The following is a 23,107-nucleotide window of genomic DNA, read 5'->3' on the forward strand; positions in this document are numbered from 1 at the left end:
GAAAAGAACCTGGATGCTGCTGAGAGCAGAGGAATCCAGGTTCAAAGGGCATATCTCCAAACCCCTCACCCATCTCATCGTACCTGAGGAGGATCTCAGCCCCCTGCTTTTCACCACGGACACAGAAGGATCATAGCAGCTGCCCACATACAGCCATCCAGCAGCATTTCTACAGCCTTAGGACTGACGTGTCTTCTCATTGGGGCTGCTACACATGGAGCAGCTCCCTCTCACTCCCTGCCCATGGCTCTGCTGCCTGCAGCTGTCCCTGCCTGCAGCTGGGTCTCTGTCCCCACGCCTCCTGCCTGCAGGTCACAGCCCCCATCCCACCCGCTGGGTGCTCAGCTCTGCCCTGCAGACACCTCCTGGCAGCAGGGCTCTGCCCAGGGGCAGCTCACTGGGGGCACGTCCTAGAGACCAGGTCACACAGACCCTGCTGGCACTGCATGTGTGGTGGTGGAGCTTTCTAGGGGCTGAGGGGCAGGAAAGGGACTTGCTGGGATCCTTGTAAACCTCCTTGTGATGGTTTAGCAGCCTCAGCCTCTTCTTGGAAATAAAAGCACCTATTTCTATCCCCACTGAGACAAAAGGAGAAAACTGAAAGCAGAGACTCAGAAATACCAAAACGGGATTAGGTAAACCCTTCCTTGTCTCTGCTCTTGCAAAGTCCCCTTGCATACACCCTGGTGGTGCTGTGGATCTGTGAGCAGGCTGTCCCAGGCAGCAGCCTCCTGCCAGCAGCAGGACCCTGCCCTGCCGGGGGGGGTTCCTTCCACCCACAGCTTCTCCCCGCAGCGCCCTGGGCAGCTCCCCGGGCAGGCTGAGTGCTGAGCCTGGCAGGCGGCAGAGGCCCTGCCCCGGCACACAGCCCCTGGGGCACAGCAGGGACCCTGCTCTGCACCACAGCCCTGGGCACCCCTGCCTGCACCCCCGGCTTCTCCTTCCTCCAGGAGCTGCGGCTGCATTGCCCTCCAGCCAGACACTTACCAGGGTCAGAGCTGGCAAGTGTTCTCCCCCAGCGAGCTCTGTGCATCCTGCCACTTCTGCCTGCCTTTACCCACTCTGTCTGTGCAGGCAGTGCCCCCAGCCCTGCTGCGCTGGGCGGAGGAGCTGCTCCTGGGCAGAGCTGGCTCTCTGCAGCGCTGCCTGCTTGCCAGGAGCTCCCCTTGGGCCCAGGAGCCCGGCCCAGCTCAGCAGCAGAGGCCCAGCCCAAGGCCTCCCTTGCTCTGCCCCCCACCAGGCTCCCTGCCCATGGCCCTAGGGCTGCAGGGGAACCTGCTGGGAAACAGCCTGAAGGAATCTCTGGGGTTCCCTCCCTCCCCTGGGCACACACACTTCTTGATAGCAGGCTCATTTCTCCTTGCAGAAAACCAATTAAGTGTAACAATCACATCTTCTTGTCCCACTACCAGTTTGGGCATCCAGACGAAGTCAGGGAATCATTTTCTTTATCCTCTGTTCAGGGAAGGGATTCCACAGAGTCACTTGAGACATCTCATGACGGATTTCAGGACTGCGACCAAAATGGAGCTCAGCTCACACCCGTGCCTGCCCTAGACTAACAGCAGCTGGGATTCCTCTGCTCTCACTTTAATGTACACCACATGGGCACCTGCAGGTGAGCTCCATTTCTCAGCTCCAGCATCATTAATGGAAATGGAGGAAATCAGGGGGTTGCAAACACCTGGTGACATGTCAGGGGGCAGAGGTATGTGCAGGTATCTGCAAGCTCTCATGGAGGAACCCTGAGGGACAGGGCAGCACCTGGGGGCATCCCTTTGGAGGCTGGTGGGGAATGCCTTTGGCCAGCTGAAGTGACAGCAAATGCACACATTTAGGACGACTAAACCTGTCCCTCCTCAGTAGGCTCAGGGCAGCCTGTAGAGGCATCCACGTGACCCAATGGAGAACTGTGCCACAGGGAGAGCTCAGTCTCTCTCTCCCTCTTCTCCATCTAGTTTTCCCTCCATCTCCAGTGACTGTAACGACACTTGTCTCATGGACATCCCTACATTGCCTAACCTCGTTGAGGGCAGCTGCTCCATGTAATAGCCAATTCCAGGCCTGCAGTGCTACCTGAGATGCCAGCGCTGCCCAGCACCACTGGAGCATGCAGCTGACACGGGCAGCACCGGACCCACAGGACAGCTTTGGCCATTCATAGCTGGTACTTAACGGGCACCCCTGATGGCATCTCCAACAGACTTGATGCTTATGAGCAAGTGGCCGCTTCCCAGGGCTGCAGCAAGCCAAGGTCTGTCCCTCCTCTATCCAGTAGAGGCAGGCAGCGCATGGATATGAGGCACATCGCACTGGGGTTTCCACTTGTGTTTGCAAACACTGCTGCTGCTTCTTACCCCCATCCTTTACTCAAGACACAGCCCAGTGATTTTTTTCTGTCTCCCTGGATCACAGGATGCCCATAGCCAAGGACATTGGCGGCAGCCCCTTCTCCTGCCTGGAGATCAGCCCCAGCTCTAGCACTGGCCCTCAGGGCTGCACCAACACCACAAAAGGCCCTCTGCTGTCAGGGCGGTACAGCCCAGGCCTGTTTCCTTCTGGCCTCAGGAACACCAGGGCGTGCTGTGCTTCGGGCCCCTCATTTCATCCTCCCATGGCCATCTGCCATCCACAGCAGCATGTCTCTGCTATGAAGGAAAGCCTCTGCATGCCCATGCTTGAGCACAAGATCTGGGACAAGCCTGAGTTTGGCCCTTGTGCCACATTTGAGGTGCTGCAGCCCAGATGTGCCCCAATGCCCTCAGCCTGGGGCACAGGCAGGAGGAGCTGAATCCCCACTGTAAGGAAGCTGTGTCAGCCTTAAGGAGTGCACTGCATCTGTCCCAAGCTGTTCTCCCTATTCTTCCCTTCATCTGCAGCACTGCCCTACCCCTTTCCCTTGCCATGAGGTGCTGAGAGTACGTTTGCCATTCCCTCGTGTACTACTTCTGCCTCCTGCATGGCAAACCGGGGGATGGTGCTGAGGCCTTCTCAAATCTCAGAGCCCCGTGAGATGTCCGGGAAGGAAGGCACTGGCATGTGCTGCAATTCCCTCTGTATAACACATCCTACTTCTCCAAGTGAGCGACACACATTGAAAAGGAGTTCAGGCATACCGAGGGGCTGTCTTCACATACCGAGCTGCCTTCGCTCCCATCTTTTGAAAGAAGCCCAGGCCCAGGACAAGCCTCAAAACCCACCTTCCTGGGACAGCTCCGAAGAGCAGAGGCATGTTGGGGCAGGATGGCAGTAGTGACTTCTCCAGGGCTCCACCTCCTATATTCCATGGGCTTGGTCACCATTTGCAGATGTTCCTGGTGGATTTGTCAGAAACTGCTGGTAAAGAACTGGGCAGAAGGGAGGTGACTGTTTCTCAGGACAAGAAGGGAAATCTCTCGTCTCTCTCCCGAGCTGTGCCGTCTCCACGCTGCTGACCTCCCAGGCCTTCAAATGACACGTGCTGATGTCACAGGGGGAGGCACTGCATCACCAGGATATCTTCACTGGAGCAGCGGCAGTGCCGGCACTTCCCTGCAAGGCCTGGTCCCTGCTGGGCGCTGCTTGGGTGCTCCCCACCGCTGTCCTTCTGTGGCCAGGAGTGGGGGCAGCAGGCAGCAAGGTTGCACTGGGCGACCCTCGCTGACGGGCGGAGGAGCAGGGGCACCTTGCAGAGGAGTTGTGGTTGAGGAGCCAGGGCGGGCATCCCTTGTCCTGAGCTGAGGGCCAGCAGCAAGCAAGATGGAGGGCTGCTGGAGGGTGACCATCACCTCCGACATGAGTTCCATGTTCCCAGTGCTCCTGCACCTCTTCCCTAAAGGTGAGGGTGTCAGGAGCCCCTTCCCAAGGGGTGTCCCAGGGGCTGTCAGCTGTCCCAAGCTGCAAGCCCTGGGCTGTTTGGGGGGCTGGGCAGGACAGGTGGCTGCTGCAAGAGCCCTGCCTGAGGATTCCAATGGGCTCAGGGGACGTTGCAGCAACCAGGACTCCTAGGTAGTGATGGTAGGGTTGCCCTGAGCCCCAGGGATCCACTAGGCATGGCTCAGCCTCGTCGTGATGGGGGACAATCCAGGGCCAGGTTTCCCTGGGAGCTGGTGCCTCTTTGGGATCTGTTTGTGGGAGGAAAGACGTCCAGTGTCCCAGAGACTGGTGTGGCTTGCAGCTCCCACAGGCCTCTCAGGAATGTTCCAGCCATGCCTGAGTTGGAAATCAAGCCTTCCCCTTGTACTGCTCTCCTTCAGGGTAACCTCTGTTCCTTCCCTCCTGTTCCGCCAGGCTGGCAGAGCATGTCCTGGATGCTGAGATGCCATCCCTGAATGGCCGCAATCCTGGTGCTGAACCCTTCCTATATCTCTGCTATGGTGGTTTTACCCGGCTATGCAGGTGAACTCCACAGCAACTGCTCTTTCACTTCCACACCTACAAGGAAAAGGGGGAGAAATATGATGAAAAGAGATCAAGGGTTCACGTAGAATATGAGGTCACCCACCAAACATCCTCATGGGCACCAGTTATCATCGGGGCAAGACAGATTTAGCGTAGGCAGACTAATATAATTCATTGCCTATCACCAGTGGACTACTACCTGAAGAACTACAAGCAAACTAAAAACACCGTTCCCCCCAGCCACACTCTTCTATCTCCTTCCCCTGAGTGGAGCAGGGGAATGGGGATTGCAGTCAGTCCATGGCACTTGTCTCCACCGCTCCTTGACGGTCAATCTCTGCCCCTGCATCCTTCCCATGGGATGCCGTCCTTCCCGAATGGATCCTGCGTGGGGCCCAAAGGGTTGAGATAATGACAGCTATGACTGGATCATGTTAGAATAAATCTGTTATAAGCATTATATCGCCTTCAGAGTTGCTGACCACAATGTTTATTTTGTTTTTATCTCGATGTAGTAGCTCTGTTTGCCCTCAGAATTGTGTTGGATAGCACATTACATACTGTGTGTTTCCCTGTTGTGCTGTTTATCCTTTCTGGGGGCTGGTTTATGGTTATTAGTTTACTCTACAGCCTAACACTGCCTTATGTTATGATAAAATTACTGGTCATGAGACTAATCTGGTAGTTGTACTCAGCATTGCTGTCACCTCCATACTTGAAGAACCATCTCTCAGAAACTATTCATAATTAACAGTCTTCACCTTTTCTCCTCGGGGAGACAATCTATGGGAGGGATGAGGGGGGACACTTCTCCCTACTTCTTCCCTTTCCCTTTCTCCTTCACCTCCCCCTTTCTCCTCCAGGCTAGTTACAATAGCTCTTCAAAACTTTCAATATCCTTGGGATGTTCAAACCAGCCTCTTCTTATTCTTATTTCTCCTGAATGTGTTTCAGGTTTTGTTTAAGGTTAGGGAAAACTATTTCAGAATGCCACACAGTGATGTGCCTTGAGGCAGGATAGCTATGAGTGGCAGGGAGTGTGGGAGGATATGGGCAGGCACCTTGAACTGTGGGCACCTGCAGTCCCTTGGAACTTCACCCCTGAACAAGTGCAGAATCCTAAAAAATTGGCAGAATGCTTGAAAAAGGAGTGCTATCACCCTGGCAATTCCAAAGAGACAGAAATCAGTGCAATGTGCTGGGGCTTGGCCTGTGCTTACTGCGTTGCAATCTACACAACGCCAATCCCTGTGACTGGGCCACAGAACCAGCCTGTGCCTGTATCAGTCATACATATACACAAGAAGAAATGAGAGACAAAATCAGCTTGTTTAGCAAGGAAAGAAGCTCCTACTCATACAGGGAAGGAGGAAGAAGAAGACGAGGCAGGCTACTCCCAAGTAGGACCGTCAGAGGAACAGGTGGATGAAGAGTGAGATAGCATAAAATCATCAGTAAGCACCTGATCACTGTTCCTTGGGGAGCTGTGAGATGTGCAAAAAGATTTCAGCCATCATCTAGGCCAGCACATTGTCACCTGTCTGTTCCGATACTGGGATAACAGGGCCAGTAGCCTGGAATTAGAGGGCAGGGAAGCCAAGCAGCTGGGATCCCTCCCCGGGGAAGAGGGCATTGACAAAGCAGTTGGAAAGGGGGCACAAATCCTCACTCTCTTGAGACAACTCCTGTCAGGTGTAAAGGAAAGGTATCCCTTCAAGGAAGATGTTGCATGTCACCCAGGCAAATGGACCACCAGGGAGAGAGGCAGCCCTTATCTGACGGATTTGGCCATGCTGGAGGTGATTTATGGTGATTTATGCACATTAAACAGTTTTCTGCCTTGCCCGGTCCCTCACAGGATCCTTCGGTTGTGGGGTTGCTGAGGGTCGAAGTGCCAGTAGCTACCCAAATGGTGCACCAGTGGCAATATGGCACTATCCGAGACTCCCTCATTACCATATATATGCTGCTTCATTACTGAAGAGCCAAGGACTGATCAGCAAAATTTGTTCACCCTTTAATAATCCCATATGGTCAGTGCAAACAGTGCAAACGTCTAATGGAGAGCTGAGACTAACACTGGAGCATTGTGTAGAATGAAGTCACACCAGATTCAATGGATCATCTATAGTCTTCTCTCCTTATATTCTTAGCTCTAAGAGCATTTAAATGATCCCTTACAGTATCTGAATGCTGCTGTCTGATCCCTTCCTGGGATCATAAGGAACCAGTGCCTCCTGGCCAGAACACTCTCCCTACACCCGTGGATGGAGGCCCTAAGGTCCCATGAACTGTTAAGGGTGGACTTTGCAGAGTAACCACTGATTTTGTCCCCACCTACCACCTGTTGTACCCCTGCAGAGTCCTGCCTCAAGGCACAAACGGCAGGGAGACCTTGCTGTTGAGAGCTGAGGCCCTGTGGAGATGTCCGTGACACAACAGCCATTACAGCCAAGGGGCATGTAGAAGAGAACAGAATAGCTTTAGCTCTCCCTGTGACACGACTCCTTTGCTCTGCTGACAACCTCTGCAGGCTGCCCTGCACATAAGGAGTAGGGACAGGTTCAGTTGTCCTTCATGTGGCATCTGCTGCCATTTCAGTTAGCCAAAGGAATGCCTCCACCACACTCCCAGGGGATCAACCTCAAATTTCACCAGACGTTTGCATCTGAACAGCTCCTGCCTGTCCTCCATCTCCACTAAGGAGCTGTTGTGGCTCAGTAATTCGCATTAAGGTGCCTATGTTGTGGACACCTGAACTGAGGCCGGAGGAATCCCAGGTCCTGTGGGTCTGTGGCAGGCATGGGAGGGAGCTGAGAGCCCCTTCCAGCCCCAGGAATAACAAGCAGCATGAGATGCCTCGACTGACTCTGCTGAATTCCTTCCTTAAGGGGGGATGAAGGAGATCAGTCCCTGACCATGACTTCATGTCCAAACTGATACTGGGACAACAAGATGTGATTGTTACACTTAATTGGTTTTCTGCAAGGAGAAATGAGCCTGCTGTCAAGTGCGTCTGTGACCAGGGGAGGGAGGGAACCCCAGAGATTCCTTCAGGCTGTTTCCCAGCAGGTTCCCCTGCAGCTCCAGGGCCATGGGCAGGGAGCCTGGTGGGGGGCAGAGCAAGGGAGGCCTTGGGCTGGGCCTCTGCTGCTGAGCTGGGCCGGGCTCCTGGGCCCAAGGGGAGCTCCTGGCAAGCGGGCAGCGCTGCAGAGAGCCAGCTCTGCCCAGGAGCAGCTCCTCCGCCCAGCGCAGCAGGGCTGGGGGCACTGCCTGCACAGACAGAGTGGGTAAAGGCAGGCAGAAGTGGCAGGATGCACAGAGCTCGCTGGGGGAGAACACTTGCCAGCCCTGAGCCCGGTAAGTGTCTGGCTGGAGGGCAATGCAGCCGCAGCTCCTGGAGGAAGGAGAAGCCGGGGGTGCAGGCAGGGGTGCCCAGGGCTGTGGTGCAGAGCAGGGTCCCTGCTGTGCCCCAGGGGCTGTGTGCCGGGGCAGGGCCTCTGCCGCCTGCCAGGCTCAGCACTCAGCCTGCCCGGGGAGCTGCCCAGGGCGCTGCGGGGAGAAGCTGCGGGTGGAAGGAGCCCCCCCGGCAGGGCAGGGTCCTGCTGGTGGGGGACTGCTGCCTGGGGCAGTCTGCTCACAAATCTACAGCACACCCAAGATGTTTCCGAGGGGACATTGCAAAAGGAGAGTGAGGGCAGAGGTTAGCTGCGTCAAGCTCATTTTTCCTGAGTTTCTGCTTTCATTTTTTTCTTCTTTGGCTCAGTGGGAATGGAAATAGACGGTTATTTCAAAGAGTATGCTGACATTTCTAAGCCTTCACAAGGAGCATTACAAGGACTGTACCAAGTCCCTTTCCTTCCCCTCATCCCCTAGAAAGCTCCACCACCACACGTGCAGTGTCAGCAGGGTCTGTGTGACCTGGTCTCTAGGTCGTGCCCCCAGCGAGCTGCCCCTGGGCAGAGCCCTGCTGCCAGGAGTTGTCTGCAGGGCAGAGCTGAGCACCCAGCGGGTGGGATGGGGGCTGTGACCTGCAGGCAGGAGGCGTGGGGACAGAGACCCAGCTGCAGGCAGGGACAGCTCCAGGCAGCGGAGCCTGCAAAGTATTCTGGCACCTCCCTGTCCACTGTCAAGCCCACAGGATTCAGGATGACTCATAACCTCATCAGGAGGACCTGCAGTAGAACGGACTCTCCCGAGTTCCTGTTGGTCCCTGGCCTTGCCTCCCCTGGCAGAAGCCCTGTGCTATTTCACTCTATTTGTGCACCTGCAGCTGCTGTTCTTGTTTTATGGCTCTCTGCAGATCTGGCTTTCTGCTGCAGCTCAAGCACTGACCCTATGGGTCCCACCACACAGACATGTCTGTAGGAGGAAAATGCCCAATCCCCCTTCTTACATATGGGGCTTTGGGCAATGCAGTCTATGGGGAAGGAAAAAGCTGAACCTCCTTCCAGGGAATTCCTCTAGTCCAGAGGACTAGATTCCATTCATTGGGCTGCTAAATATGGGCAACTGTACTGAGCCCTTGAGGAATCTGGCTGAGACCAGGACATATGGACAGACTGTCTGTCCTTACTGCACTAAGGATAGTCATTTTGCTTCCTGGGACTCACAAGATCTCACCTGGAATACAAATGCCATGGTTTTCTACCGCCCCTGCGTGTGACACAGGCAACTGGAACAAAGTACACCATGCACTCTATTCTGCAGTCAAGGGTTTTGAGAGTGGTATTGCTGGGAAGTCCACATACATCAGAGAGAGGTTTAATCAGAGATCTCTCCTGGTTTGTTTTTACATTGAGCTGCAGGGCAGGCCTGACTTCTGCAGAGGCCACAGCAGAGTCCCCTGTTCCCAGTGGCACCACCAACCAAAGCTCAAGCAAGGGAGCAGAAGAAAGGTCTCAGAAAGGAGAAAGTCACTTCTTCAATGAGGAGTAGATTTTTCTCAGACACGCCTCTCCTAATTATCACTGTAATTTCCTCCTTGGATTGTCCCCTTTCTCCAGGAGGATGAGATGTCCAACAGCAGCTCCATCACCGAGTTCCTCCTCCTGGCATTCGCAGACACGCGGGAGCTGCAGCTCCTGCACTTTGCGCTCTTCCTGGGCATCTACCTGGCTGCCCTCCTGGGCAATGGCCTCATCCTCACAGCCATAGCCTGCGACCACCGCCTCCACACCCCCATGTACTTCTTCCTCCTCAACCTCGCCCTCCTCGACCTGGGATGCATCTCCACCACTCTCCCCAAAGCCATGGCCAATTCCCTCTGGGACACCAGGGCCATCTCCTATGCAGGATGTGCTGCACAGGTCTTCTTCTTCTTCTTTTTGTTTTCAGCGGAGTATTCTCTTCTCACCATCATGTCCTACGACCGCTACATTGCCATCTGCAAGCCTCTGCACTATGGGACCCTTCTGGGCAGCAGAGCTTGTGCCCAGATGGGAGCAGCTGCCTGGGGCAGTGGGGTTTTCTATGCTCTGCTGCACACTGCTAATACATTTTCAGTGCCCCTCTGCCAAGGCAATGCTATTGACCAGTTCTTCTGTGAAGTTCCCCAGATCCTCAAGCTCTCTTGCTCTGACTCCTACCTCAGGGAAATTGGGCTTCTCACATTTAGTGTTTTTGTGTTTTTGGGGTGTTTTGTTTACATTGTGCTGTCCTATATGCAGATCTTCAAGGCTGTGATGAGGATGCCCTCTGAGCAGGGCCGGCACAAAGCCTTTTCCACGTGCCTCCCTCACCTTTTTGTAGTCTCCCTCTTTATCAGCACTGGCATGTTTTCCTACCTGAAGCCCCCCTCTGTCTCCTCCCCATCCCTGAACCTGGCAGTGGCAGTTCTATACTCGGTGCTGCCTCAAGTACTGAACCCCCTTATCTACAGCATGAGGAACCAGGAGCTCAAGGATGCCATTAGGAAAGTGATGTCACGGATGTTTTCCAGGATGTGCTGAGGAATTTAATTGGACCTTTCAGCAGATATAGATTCCTTTTCTTTATTTCCATCAGCACATTACAATCATCTGAAATGACGGAACACTTCTAATGCAAATTTTTTTTTTGCTTTTTTTTTTTTCCCCATGACATTAGAATATTATTTTTTTTAGGATGTGTATTGCAGGAGTAGAAAATGTACTCATCTTCTCCCATACTTGCATTGCCAGGACTCTGTCTCTTATGCACTTCACTTAATCTCCACAGTCCTTCAGGTTTGTGGTCCTTCAGGCCACCTGGCCTGATTAAACAGACCATATTGGACGCCACCTTTCCAGCAGACTATCTGGACACATGCACTCTCCATTCTTCTCCAGATTCCCCTTTCCTTACTCTTTGATCATACAGATACATCTCACCTACCCAGTTGGTTTTCGGATCCTGAGAGAGCTTCAAGCTTGCTTGTATTCCAGTTTTCTATCTCATCATCCCTACAGCCAACTCTGTAGTTGTGTTTCTATACATAATTTCCTACCTATCTCGAACATTCCCAAATGTGAAGTCCCACATGGCTGATGAGAGAAGTGCTGGGCATGCGGAGGTGAGCAGCAAGGTTGTCCATACAGTCTAGGACTTCAAGGGACTGCTTTTCCTACACATACAGAGCTCCTTAGGAGACACATGGGGCCAATGTCAACTAGAGAATGATGCTATCACTTCTCCTCAAAACTCTAAACTAATGGAAACTAATCTTAAATAAAGAAAATGCTTTCTGTAAAGTTGTCACTGAAACTTCCTTGTTTACCTGCACTTTTGATACCTCACTAATTAACAGGACAAGTCTGGAAGACTGGATGAAAATGGCTGAATGGTAGTGAGCCCCATGGTGCGTTTGGTGCTGAGTCCACGAACCTCAGGTAGTGAGAGAATGATGCAACTGCAAGAGAAGTTAAAGTCAGAAGGAGACTTCGAAGTGTCCTGGAGTTTAATGGTCTCCAGTGACGGTCATTACTGACAAAGCCTCCCCATGGACTTATTACGGGACACAATTGGAGGCCATGATTACAGATAGGCCAAGGCACTGTGCAGGAGACTCTGATACTGAGTAAAGACGAGGTCCTGTCCCTCACGCATGGCTCAGGGCTCTTCCTGGGGCAGTGGGATGTGGGGTGTGTGATGCTGCGTGAAGGACAATGCTGTGACACCTCCTGGCCTCCTCACTGGGTTGCAAGGAAGCAACAAGCCCCCAGTGTCATGAGCACAGCATGTCTCCTCATGAGCCTTAGTAACAGAGACAACTGCCATAGCCAATGGGACAAAGACCTTGGTTCTGCTGGGGCCTTCCAGTCTTGCCAGTGCTCTTGGTCTTTTCCATTACAGGCAGTCCTATGCTGTCCTGTCTGTGCCCCCTTTTCCCTGCAAGCTTTAGTCACCCACCTTGCTTCTCCCCCTTGCTCTCATACATGCATTTCCTTACTCTCACTGATGTCTCCCCACCCTCCCTGGCAGTTCCTTGAAACACAGTGGCATGGGCTGACCACAGACTCTTTCTGGGTGACCTCTGGCCCTAACCCATCAGCCTTCTGTTGCACTGTGAACTGATCAGACAGAAGAAACCTCACCAGGATCTTCTAGGTCTGCTGCTGCCCTTCCAGCTTCTCAGGTAGTCATGACCAAGCTGTGTGCCTGTTGCTGTCCCACCATGTGCTCAGACAGAAGGGACTTGAAAACCCACGCCCAAGACCTCTTCCTGCATGGGGCCTAGCAGGCTCTATTCTAGTGAGATTCCAGAGGCTGAAGCTGATTGGTTCAGTTTAGCAAGGAGCAGACAATATTTATATATATATATAAAGTAAGCAAGCTTTATTACGAGCTATTTACACACATACCAACCCCAGGGCAATGACAATGGTACCGATGAGTGTGAAGCTTTTCCCAATCATTGATGGCCTAGAGGAAGGAGTCATTAGGCACACCGCTTGAACAGGCATCCCCATTGAGGCAACGTTGTCCTTGGTAGTGCGCCTTGTCTCTCTCCCCTGGGGGAGTCCCAGTTTTATCCCCTCCTACCCAGTAGCTGTTCTGACATGTGAGGCCAACACATGTCACAAGGGCCACCAGGCTCCTCCTTGGTGTTGTATAAGCATGTCTACAAATGCGCATGTGCACCATTTGAGTTGGGGTTGCACCCACTCCGTGAAGGTTGTTCCATCATCATCTTCCCCTGCTGCCCTCTGGCCAACTTTTCCAGCTGCAGGTGTCATGGGTACAAGCCAAGCTGCAAAGTTTCACCAACCTTCCCACAGTCTCACCAGCATTGTCTCAGAGCTTGGTTAGTTCCTTGTTTTTCTTCCTCTTTTCCCCTGCATATGTGCTCAGCAACTTACACCCCTCCCTACAAGGACGAGCTGTTCCACAATGCACCAAACAACACAATCACAGTCATAAGGTCACTATGTCTTTAAACAGGGTTGTAAGGAGGCAACAAGGACCCAGTGTCACGAGCACAGCATGTCTCCCTATGAGCTTCAGTAGCAGAGACAGCTGCTACAGCCAAGGGGACAAAGACCTTAGTTCGGTTGGGGCCTTGCAGCCTTGCCAGTGCTCTTGGTTTTCTCTACATGTCTGCTGCTGGCCTTCCAACTTCTCAAGTTGACATGACCAAGCTGTGTGCCTGTTGCTGTCCCACCACGTACTCAGGCAGAAGAGACGTGAAAACCCACACCCAAGGCCTCTCCCTGCATGGGGCCTATCAGGCTCTCAGACAGAGGGCATCTCACAATCAGTGTGCCAAGCAGGTGCCTTCTGCTGCCTTATCAGGGGATTCTAGCAGGTGCAAGCCAAAAAGCACAGATGTCAGCCAGGAGGAAAGGGCTGACACATCAGCTGCTTCAGGAAGAAGCCACCTCATAGGCCCTGTCCCCAGCCATGTTACTGCTGCTGGCCTGTCAGCTCCAGAGTCAGAGGTGACCAGATGCTTCCTACTGAATTTTAAGTTTCTGAGGCACAAAAGACCTCCTAATAACATACCCACCCAACACCTTCCTTGTGGGCCAGCACATGAGGCGATAAAAAAGTAAGCTTCTTACATCAAATTTATGAAGTAAATTTTCTGCCACTGCTAGAAACATTCTTCATAGGATCTACTGTGTTCATAGTGAGACATGATGTATCTCTACCCCTGCCTTTCTCTTTTTCTTTCTCTGCATGTTATGTCTTCAGAGAGCTCTCCAATGGAAAGAATCTTTGAATTGCAAAATAACTCATATTCGAGGAGACCCCTGAATGGCATCTTCTTGGACTGTCTTGCTCAAAGCAAACTAAATAGATGAGGTTTCTCAAGGGCTCCTTTCGGCTTGGCACAAACCAGAAAGGGTCTGAAAGCATGCTCCACCCTGTAATTCCGAGATTTAATAACAACACTCAACAGTGTTGGCACAAGTGCTGATCACTGAGGGTATGCTGCTAGGAACTGCCTGACAGCAGAACTTTGCACAACAGATGACACCTGGGCCTGATTGTCCTGCCAAATTCCCACCCACAGCTTCATCCATTAGTTATGTCCACGTAGCACCATTCTCACTACAACAAGTCTCTGGGAGACAATGTCAACAGCCTTCCTAAACTGCAGGTAGACAGTGTCACTTTCTTTCTCCTCCCCTATGGGTTCAGCAATCCCATTTTTGTCCTTGAAGTGCCTGGAAGTAGCTGTGGAAAAGCTTGCCCCATCACCTTCCCAGGGACTGAGGTGAGGCTGACCAGCCTTAATTCTCCCCACCCTCCTCCTTCCTCTTCTGGAAGACAGGTCTGATGTCATTCCAAGTCTCCAGAAAGCTCTCTGGTCCCCCTGGCACATTTGCTGACACAGTCCGGAAAGGCAGGGGTGGGTGGTGCAGCAGACTGGGGCATTTGCAATGAATCTGTCCAGGACAGGTGAGATGGATTTCACACAGGTGGTTGGGGTTGTTCCTGGTGTCACACATGGAAGTGTCAGGGCTCTGTGAGGTGTCCACATCTGAGCTGGCCTCATGTACTTCTTGTAAACACAGCAGTGTTCAGAGACATGAGTCTTGCACATCCAAAGACAGGGCATTGCAGGGGTTGTGGTGTCCTTTTGGCTCGTGTTGCCTCTCCCAGAGGCTGGGAGGCATCTCAGCCCTGCGGTACATCGCCCTGCTCTGCACTTGTCTGAGATGCCCCACGGCATGAGGAATGGACACATGCTGAGGGCATTTGTGCTCAGGTTTGCCTTACATGCACACAATATGCACATTGAAGCCTCATCTGTACAGGGCACACATGTGGACTTCTGACTGAGCCATTCTGTATCCCTCTGCGGAGGAACAAACCACCTCTCTGAGCTGGGCTGAGAGCCCTGGTCCTGGAGCTCCTCAGGCAGCTCCTGCTGCCCCTGAGCCCTGGCAGCCTGCCCCAAGCTGCATAGGTACCAAGGGGTTTCTCTTTCCAGGGATCCCCTGCACACACAGGGGGCCCCACTTTCCTCCCAGGACTTCCCACCTCAACAAAGAGCCTTTCCCAGGAAGGAGTATGCCTGTTCTGGCCTGGCCAGCCATTCCTGAACCCTCTCCCCATGCTCCCCACAGCCCCAGCTGGTGGTGCTGCTCTGTAGAGTGAGGAGGCTGTGGTGTCCGGGACACAGGGGCACTCTGCTACTCTGCAGGGCCGTGCTGTGCAGGCTGGGAGGTAGAGACAGCTCATGGGGCTCTTCCACTGACTGCCTCCCACACCAGCTCTTCTGTGGCTGTCGAGGGTGCTCAGCAGTAGCCTTCTTTATTTCCTTGAGTGCCATCAGAAGTGTTTGGCTGCTGCACTGCATCCAGCCTATGGTGTTTCACTAGGGGTAAAACAAATCAGTCACCAGACTCCCTTCCCTGTTCCCGCTGTGTCCCCTGGGTCGCGGGGCTCTTCTTCTCACACCCAGATCTAGCATTTTATCTCAGGGGAACTCCACCTGAGACAGGCTCGCACTCCATGGGCTCCATTCACTGCTGACTCCCTGGCAGACGCTGTCCCTGCAGCTCCTCTGGGCTCTCCTGGCAGTTCCTGATTCTTTCCAAAAAATGCTCACCTGCTGCCAGTGCCCTGGTTTCAGCTAGAATAGAGTTAATTTTCCTCCTAGTAGCTGGTAGGGTGCTGTGTTTGGGATTTAGGATGAGAATAATGTTAACAATAATAGAATAATGAGAATAATGATAACACACTGATGTTTTGGTTGTTGCAGTGCAGTGCTTACACTAAGCCAAGGACTTTTCAGCTTCTTGCTCTGTCCTGCCACTGGGCAGGCTGGGGGTGCAGCAGGAGCTGGGAGGGGACAGACCCAGGACTGCTGACCCAAACTGGCCAAAGGGGTATTCCATACCATCTGACGTCATGCTAAACAATTAATATGGGGGGGCTGGCTGGGGTGGGGGGACTGGCTCCTCGGGGATAGGCTGGGCATTGGTCAGCGGGTGGTGAGCAATTGCATTGTGCATCACTTGTTTTGTACACATTATTAGTAGTAGTACTATTATTATTATTATTGTTGTTGTTGTTGTTGTTGTTGCTGTTGTTATTATTATCACCCTTTATTTTCTGTCCTAATAAACTGTCTCTATCTCAACCCACAGGCTTCGTTTTCCTGATTCTCTCCCCATCCCAGAGAGGGGGGGGGGGTGAGCAAACGGCTCTGTGGTGCTTAGCTGCCAGCCGGGTTAAACCACAACAGCCCCATCACATGCTCTAGTGCCCCAGGCAGGTTAATTGGAGACTCTTCACCATAGGCCTGAGTGCTGGACACCAGCAAGCAACACCTGAGCCAGCCCCCATGCCCTCAAACACCCAGCTGGGGCTCTGATCACTTCACCCTGAGCCCATGGAGAAACAGGCAAAGCCAGGTCCCTGTTTGGAGTCCATTTCTGGACTGCAATGTTCTTGACAGCAACTGATAAGGAAGACCTGAGCCCTCAGGCACTACCCTGAGCAGAATCACTTTATGGGACAGAAATGCTGTTCTGGAGGCCAAGTGTATCACAAAAGTGCCCATTGCCTGTCCCTGCCTGTGATCACAGGATTGCCACACAGCAGTACTGTGACCAAGCTACAGGAACAATCAGGCTTACGCCAACAGAAAAGGCTCAGCAGAAGAGCGTGGAAGTGGAATGAAAGCAGCTCTAGACAGACCAAACACTGGTGCTTCCTGGCAGTGCTGCTGTGATGGGACTCTATTCCTCTCCACTTCTACCCATGGGCATTACGCTGCAACCCCTAGCAAAGTTCTCAGAGGAAGCATCTCAGACACACTCCACTGCAGGTTCCTTTATTTTGTTTAAATATGTGAGTAGGATAAATAATGACAATTTATATGGAAAACATTGTTGTCCCTTACACCCCTCATTAATAAACAAATAAAAACCACCAAAGAACAAAAGACAAGCTTGACATATCATGAGTTATATTATGAGTGCTTTGCAGAAGAAGACAGGCAGTGCATTACTTCTGATGTACACCCTCTCGTGAGTTTGCGCAATGCATCCTTGAGCTCCTTGTTCCTCATGCTGTAGATGAGGGGATTCACTGCTGGAGGAACCACCGAGTACAGAACTGCCACCACCAAATCCAGGGATGGAGAGGAGAGGGAGGGGGGCTTCAGGTAGGCAAAAAAGGCAGTGCTGAGAAACAAGGATACCACGGCCAGGTGAGGGAGGCACGTGGAAAAGGCTTTGTGCCGGCCTTGCTCAGAGGGCATCCTCAGCACGGCCCTGAAGATCTGTACATAGGAGAGAACAATGAATACAAAACATGCCCAAAACACAAAAACACTAAATGTGAGAAGCCCAATTTCCCTGAGGTAGGAGTCAGAGCAAGAGAGCTTGAGGATCTGTGGGATTTCACAGAAGAACTGGTCCAGGGTATTTCCTCCGCAGAGTGGCAATGAAAATGTATTGGCAGTGTGCAGGACAGCATAGAGAAAGCCACTGCCCCAGGCAGCTGCTCCCATCTGGACACGAGCTCTGCTGCCCAGGAGGCTTCCGTAGTGCAGGGGCTTGCAGATGGCAACATAGCGATCGTAGGACATGATGGTGAGAAAATAATACTCTGCTGACAATAAAAAGAAAAAGAAAAAGACCTGTGCAGCACATCCTGTGTAGGAGATGGCCCTGGTGTCCCAGAGGGAATTGGCCATGGCTTTGGGCAGAGTGGTGGAGATGCAGCCCATGTCGAGGAGGGCGAGGTTGAGGAGGAAGAAGTACATGGGGGTGTGGAGGCGGTGGTCGCAGGCTACGGCGGTGAGGATGAGGCCGTTGCCCAGGAGGGCAGCCAGGTAGATGCCCAGGAAGAGCGCGAAGTGCAGGAGCTGCAGCTCCCGCGTGTCTGCGAATGGCAGGAGGAGGAACTCGGTGATGGAGCTGCTGTTGGACATTTTCTGCCTCTGGACATGGGGTTCTGTCCAAGGAGGGAATAACAAGTGAATAGTCAAACATCTACAAAATCTATTGCATAGGTCGTTTAAGCTACTGCTCTCTCACCAACACACAACAGACATGCACTGCCTTACTCCTTTCTGGAAGACCTCTGTGCAACATCCTGGCCAGAGTTCTGGCTGGGTTCTGTTGGTGATGCTCCTTCTGTGAGCAGGAGAAACTGCCCTTTGGCACTGGGAGAGTCAGTTCTGCTCTGCAGCCAAAGGCATAGGAACTGGGTGCGACCTCAGATGCCTGCTGGCCAGGGGCATCTCGCTCTTTGCAGATCCAGAGGAGCAGGTCAAATAATCCCTCAAGAAACAATAAAATTGATGCTGGCACTGGCTTTAGGCTGAGGTCTATGAAAGAACTTGGTGAGATTCTTTAAAGACATGCAGACCTTTTCCAGAGCAATGGTCTAGGAGCCTCAATCTGTAATAAAAACACTGTTCCTCCATTACCAACAGCCTGGCTTGCCTGTAGGGCATCAAATAGTGGATTGAGTGCTTACCCTGGAGGTAGACCATACCTTGAACTTTCACTTGACAAACCTATTTCAGGTATGTGTGAATTCTCACACCACCACCCCAGGAAATCCAAAGGAAACTCTTGACCAAGTTCCCGAGACATTATGTCTGAAGTACTATAATGGATGAGAAGGGGGTTGCTCCAGGGAAGGTGTCTGCAGTACACAGATGTCAGAGAGATGTCCAAATCTCCCCTGCCATGGTGTTTCTTGGAGCAGTTCCATCTCACTCCCTGCCCATGGCTCTGCTGCCTGCAGCTGTCCCTGCCTGCAGCTGGGTCTCTGTCCCCATGCCTCCTGCCTGCAGGTCACAGCCCCCATCCCTCCCGCCGGGTGCTCAGCTCTGCCCTGCAGACACCTCCTGGCAGCAGGGCTCTGCCCAGGGGCAGCTCGCTGGGGGCATGTCCTAGAGGCCAGGTCACACAGACCCTGCTGACACTGCACGTGTGGTGGTTGAGCTTTCTAGGGGCTGAGAGGCAGGAAAGGGACTTGCTGTGGGTCCTTGTAATGCTCGTTGTGATGGCTTAGAAATGTCAGCCTTCTCTAGGAAATAACAGTATCTATTTCCATTCCCAATGAGCCAAAGAAGAGACGACTGAAAGAAAAGGCTCAGGAAAGCAGAGATTCAAGGAGCTAACCCCTGCCTTCTCTCCTCTCTTGCAATGTGGCTTGAATACACCCTGGTTGTGCTGTGGAGCTGTGAGCAGGCTACCCCAGGCAGCAGCCTCCCGCCAGCAGCAGGACCCTGCCCTGCCAGGGGGGCTCCTTCCACCCGCAGCTTCTCCCTGCAGCGCCCTGGGCAGCTCCCCGGGCAGGCTGAGTGCTGAGCCTGGCAGGTGGCAGAGGCCCTGCCCCGGCACACAGCCCCTGGGGCACAGCAGGGACCCTGCTCTGCACCACGGCCCTGGGCACCCCTGCCTGCACCCCCAGCTTCACAGCCTGCAGCCAGCCCGTGACAAGGGAACCCTCGGGGCCTGGCCTCTGTGTATTTTCCTTCCGCTAGAAACTTACCATATTATGTGCTTTAGGCATTGAATCTCCAATGATCTCTCAGTATACCCTCACTCCACTCATCCCGTAACCTCTATCTCCCTTCTCTCCTCTCCCAGTGCCAGCTGCAGGCAGTGCCCCCAGCCCTGCTGTGCTTTGCAGAGGAGCTGCTCCTGGGCAGAGCTGGCTCTCTGCAGTGCTGCCCGCTTGCCAGGAGTTCCCATTGGGCCCAGGAGCCTGGCCCAGCTCAGCAGCACAGCACCCAACCATGACATCGCTAGCTCTGTGCCATTGGGCTCCTTCGAGGTGTCCCCAAGGCCTCAGGGCTGACAGCTCCTGAAGTCATCAGGGTCTCTCCTGGGGTGTGGTGTTTGAAGCAGACTGAAGTCATCACCGGCTGCTCCTCTCTGAACATGGGAGAGATGCATTTTAGAAGTGAGATTTGTGCTATTAAAGTGTGGTTGTCAAATATGAGCACGAATGATTCCCTCATTTAACCCCTGTTGTGTTCTCACTGTGTGGCAGGACACCTCAGCCATGACAGCCAGGGATCATTTCACCCCTCTGAACACCCTTCACCATTTCTTTTAGGAACTGAGAAAGAAACATCTTGCTCGTTGATGTCCTAACAAGACGGGGGGACCAGAATGCTCTAAAATGGTTTCTATGAATGGAATGGGACACAAAGATATCATTGGTCGAGTTTTCCCAGCTGTCCATCTGGAAGATCCTCTACCCATACACAAATCTCTTCTTCCTCTCTCGCATGACCAGCACGGTGACTGGGATGTGGAACACACTCATCATCGTGCTGGTGCCTACAAGCAAACACCTGCAGATGCCCGTGGCCTTCTTCCTGGGGAAGATTTGTCATCCTTGCAGACCTTGTACAGCTCCACCACCCTGTGCCAGATGCAGGACAGCTTCCTGGCTGGAGACAGTACCTCTTTTACTCACAGAAGTGGTAGCGCTATCAGCTGCGCCTTCTGCATGAATTGAGTGCTTCCTGCTGGGGGCCATGTCCTATGGTCAGTCCTGTGCTGTGTGCCATCCCTGTTCTCTGCAAGAGTCATGAAGTGGAAGGTCTGGCTCCAGAAGGCAGCTGTAACTAAATCAGGGGAATTTCTCTCATGTACAGTAATTATTTCTCCTCCTCCCAGCTACAGTTCTGTGGCCCCAGTGTCGTGGACGCCTTCTGTGATTTTGCCCCATTGCTGGAGCTCTCCTGCAGGGCCCTGTTGATACTCATGGTCTTTGCTTTTATAATCTGTATTTTGGATCCAATCATCCTCTTCCCGCTCATGCAGTGTTCATGTGTGTGTGTCCTGTGTTCGTAGGCCCAAGGCCTTACCCGCCTGCTCTTCTGTCCTCACGAGTGTCACCATTTTCTATGACACCATCATAACTCTCTGTGTGAAGCACAGAACAGCCCTTCTAAGAGATATTAACCAAGCCATTTCCCAAACCAACATCATCCTCCTGGTCAGCCCTCAGGTTGCTTAGAGGTGGTGTGGGAAGGATGAGAGAGGTGCTGGTGGAGCTGCAGATGTCGTCATAAGACCTGTCTCAAAAACCTTGGAAAGGACAGATTGATCAAAGACATTCCTCGGGACTTGGAAAAGGCAGATGTCAAACCCATCTTCTACTAGAAGGGCAAGCAGAAGGATAATTAAGCCTAACCAATGATTAAAATGCCAGCCTTAACCCTAGCCATCAACCCAGACCTAAACTATAAGCCTCAAACCTTGCCCTCATTCTAAACCTTGAGCAGGATCCTTGAGCAGAACACCAATCCCTCCCTTAAAGCCCTTTCCATTCCCTTAACCCTGGAGGGTGACCTCTAATTCCTAAACTTTGTTCTGAACACGTAATCCCCAAAGCCCTCCAACATGTACACAGCACATCTCATCTTCAACCCCACTCCTACCCCTAATTTATGCTGTTTGTCCCCTTTGGGCAGGGCAGGGACTGCGAGGTCCTGGAGCAGTCGCATGGCATTGGAAGAGGCATGTGAGGTGACAGGCATGTGATCAGATCAGAGGCCACAAGGAGGAGCTGGCTGGGAATGCTGTGATGAGGTCAGGTGTGCCTCAGGATCTGCTGGGCCTGCAGGAGGCATGTGGCTGTGAAGGAGGCTGGGAGGTCACTTCTGTCTCTGGAGCTGATGGACCAGCAGAAGGAATGTGGCACAGATAGGGACTGTAAAGGCAAGAGGCATGCACATGGCATTGAAGATGATGGTGAGGCACCTTCTCTTCTGGTCAGGTGATAGACCACTGGAAGGCTAATGGGATGGGAGTTGTGCTTGAGGAATAGTTTGTGAGACCATAGAATCACAGAATGGCTCGTGTTGGAAGGGACCTTAAAGATCATCTAGTTCCAACCACCCAGCCATAAACAGGGATGCCACCCATGAAATCAAGTTGCTCAGGGTCTCATTCAACCTGCTCTTGAACAGCTCCAGGGATGGGGCATCTCTAAGGTCTCTCAGCAACTTGTTCCAGTGCCTCACCTCCCTCTGAGTGAAAAATTTCCTCCTAACCTCTAGTCTAGATCTCACCTCTTTTAGTTTAAAACCATTCCACCTTTTGCTGTCATTATCTGACTGAGCAAAGAGTCACTCCCCATCTTTTTTATAAGCCCCCTTTAAGTACTGAAAGACCACAAAGAGGTCACCCAGGGGCTTTCTCTTCTCCAGGCTGAACAGCCCCAGCTCTCTCAGCCTTTCTTCATAGGAGAGGTGCTCCAGCCCCTTGATCATCTTCATGGCCCTCCTCTGGACCTGTTCTAGCAGATCCACATCCTTCTTGTGCTGGGGGCTCCAGACCTGGACACAGTACTCCAAGTGAGGCCTCAGGAGGGCAGAGCAGAGGGGGACAATCACTTGCCTCCACCTGCTGGCCAGCTCTTTCTTGATGCAGCCAGGGATGTAGTCGGCCTTCTGGGCTACAAGTGCGCACTCATGTCAAGCTTTTTCTCCACCAGAACCCCCAAGTCCTTCCCTGCAGGGCTGCTCTCAGTGAGTTCTTCTCCCAGCCTATCCTCCTGTCTGGGACTTCCCCAGCCCAGGTGCAGCACCTTACACCTGGACTTGTTGAACCTCATTAGGTTCACAGGGGCCCAGATTTCAAGCTTGGCCCGGACCCTTTGGACAGCATCCGTTCCTCTGTTGCATCAACTACACCTCTCAGCTTGGTGTCATCTGCATGCTTGCTGAGGGTGCACTCGACCCCACTGTCTATGTCATTGATAAAGATATTAAAAAGTACTGGTCCGAGGACAGACCCCTGAGGTACATCACTCATCACCAGCCTCCACTTGGACATAGAGCCGTTGACCACTGCTCTCTGGGTGTGACCTTCAAGCCAACTCCTTATCCACTCAATGGTGCACCCATCAAATGCATATCTCTCCAGTTTGGAGACCAGGATGTCTTGTGGGACCGTGTCAAAGGTCTTACAGAAATTCAAGTAGATGACATCGGTTGGTCTTCCCTTGTTGTCTGATGTGGTCACTCCACTGTGGAAAGCCACCAGATCGGTCAGGCATGATTTACCCTTTGGTGAAGCCATGCTGGTTGTGTCAGATCACCTCTTTGTCTTGCATATGCCTTGACATTGATTCCAGGAGGATCTTTTCCATGATCTTGCCGGGCACAGAGGTGAGGCTCACCATTCTGTAGTTCCCTGGGTCCTCCTTTCTACCCTTTATAAAAAGGGGAGTGATATTTTTCTTTTTCCAGTCACTAGGGACTTCACCCGACTGCTAGGACTTTTCAGATATGATGGAGAGAGGCTTGGCAACTACATCAGCCAGT

The 23,107-nt window shown here is 52.7% G+C and overlaps 3 protein-coding genes across 3 annotated transcripts in view; 2 read left to right on the forward strand and 1 right to left on the reverse strand.

Moving 5' to 3' along the window:
* The first annotated feature begins 3,364 nt into the window (after positions 1-3,364).
* LOC121062742 (coiled-coil domain-containing protein 81-like) overlaps positions 3,365-23,107 on the forward strand; it is a 137,814-nt gene continuing 118,071 nt past the window's right edge. Inside the window, exon 1 of the mRNA XM_040542935.1 lies at positions 3,365-3,817. Coding sequence (XP_040398869.1) covers positions 3,739-3,817 — 79 coding nt within the window. The 5' untranslated portion in view covers positions 3,365-3,738. The remainder of the gene's footprint in view (positions 3,818-23,107) is intronic.
* LOC121062755 (olfactory receptor 14J1-like) lies at positions 9,396-10,331 on the forward strand. Its single transcript, XM_040542947.1, has one exon. It carries the CDS (start codon positions 9,396-9,398, stop codon positions 10,329-10,331), a length of 936 nt encoding a protein of 311 aa, XP_040398881.1.
* On the reverse strand, positions 16,769-17,734 carry LOC121062711 (olfactory receptor 14A16-like). Its single transcript, XM_040542883.1, has one exon. The coding sequence runs from the start codon at positions 17,732-17,734 to the stop codon at positions 16,769-16,771; it is 966 nt and encodes a 321-aa protein (XP_040398817.1).

Source organism: Cygnus olor, chromosome 34 (assembly GCF_009769625.2).
Source record: "Cygnus olor isolate bCygOlo1 chromosome 34, bCygOlo1.pri.v2, whole genome shotgun sequence".
Lineage (NCBI taxonomy): Eukaryota > Metazoa > Chordata > Aves > Anseriformes > Anatidae > Cygnus > Cygnus olor.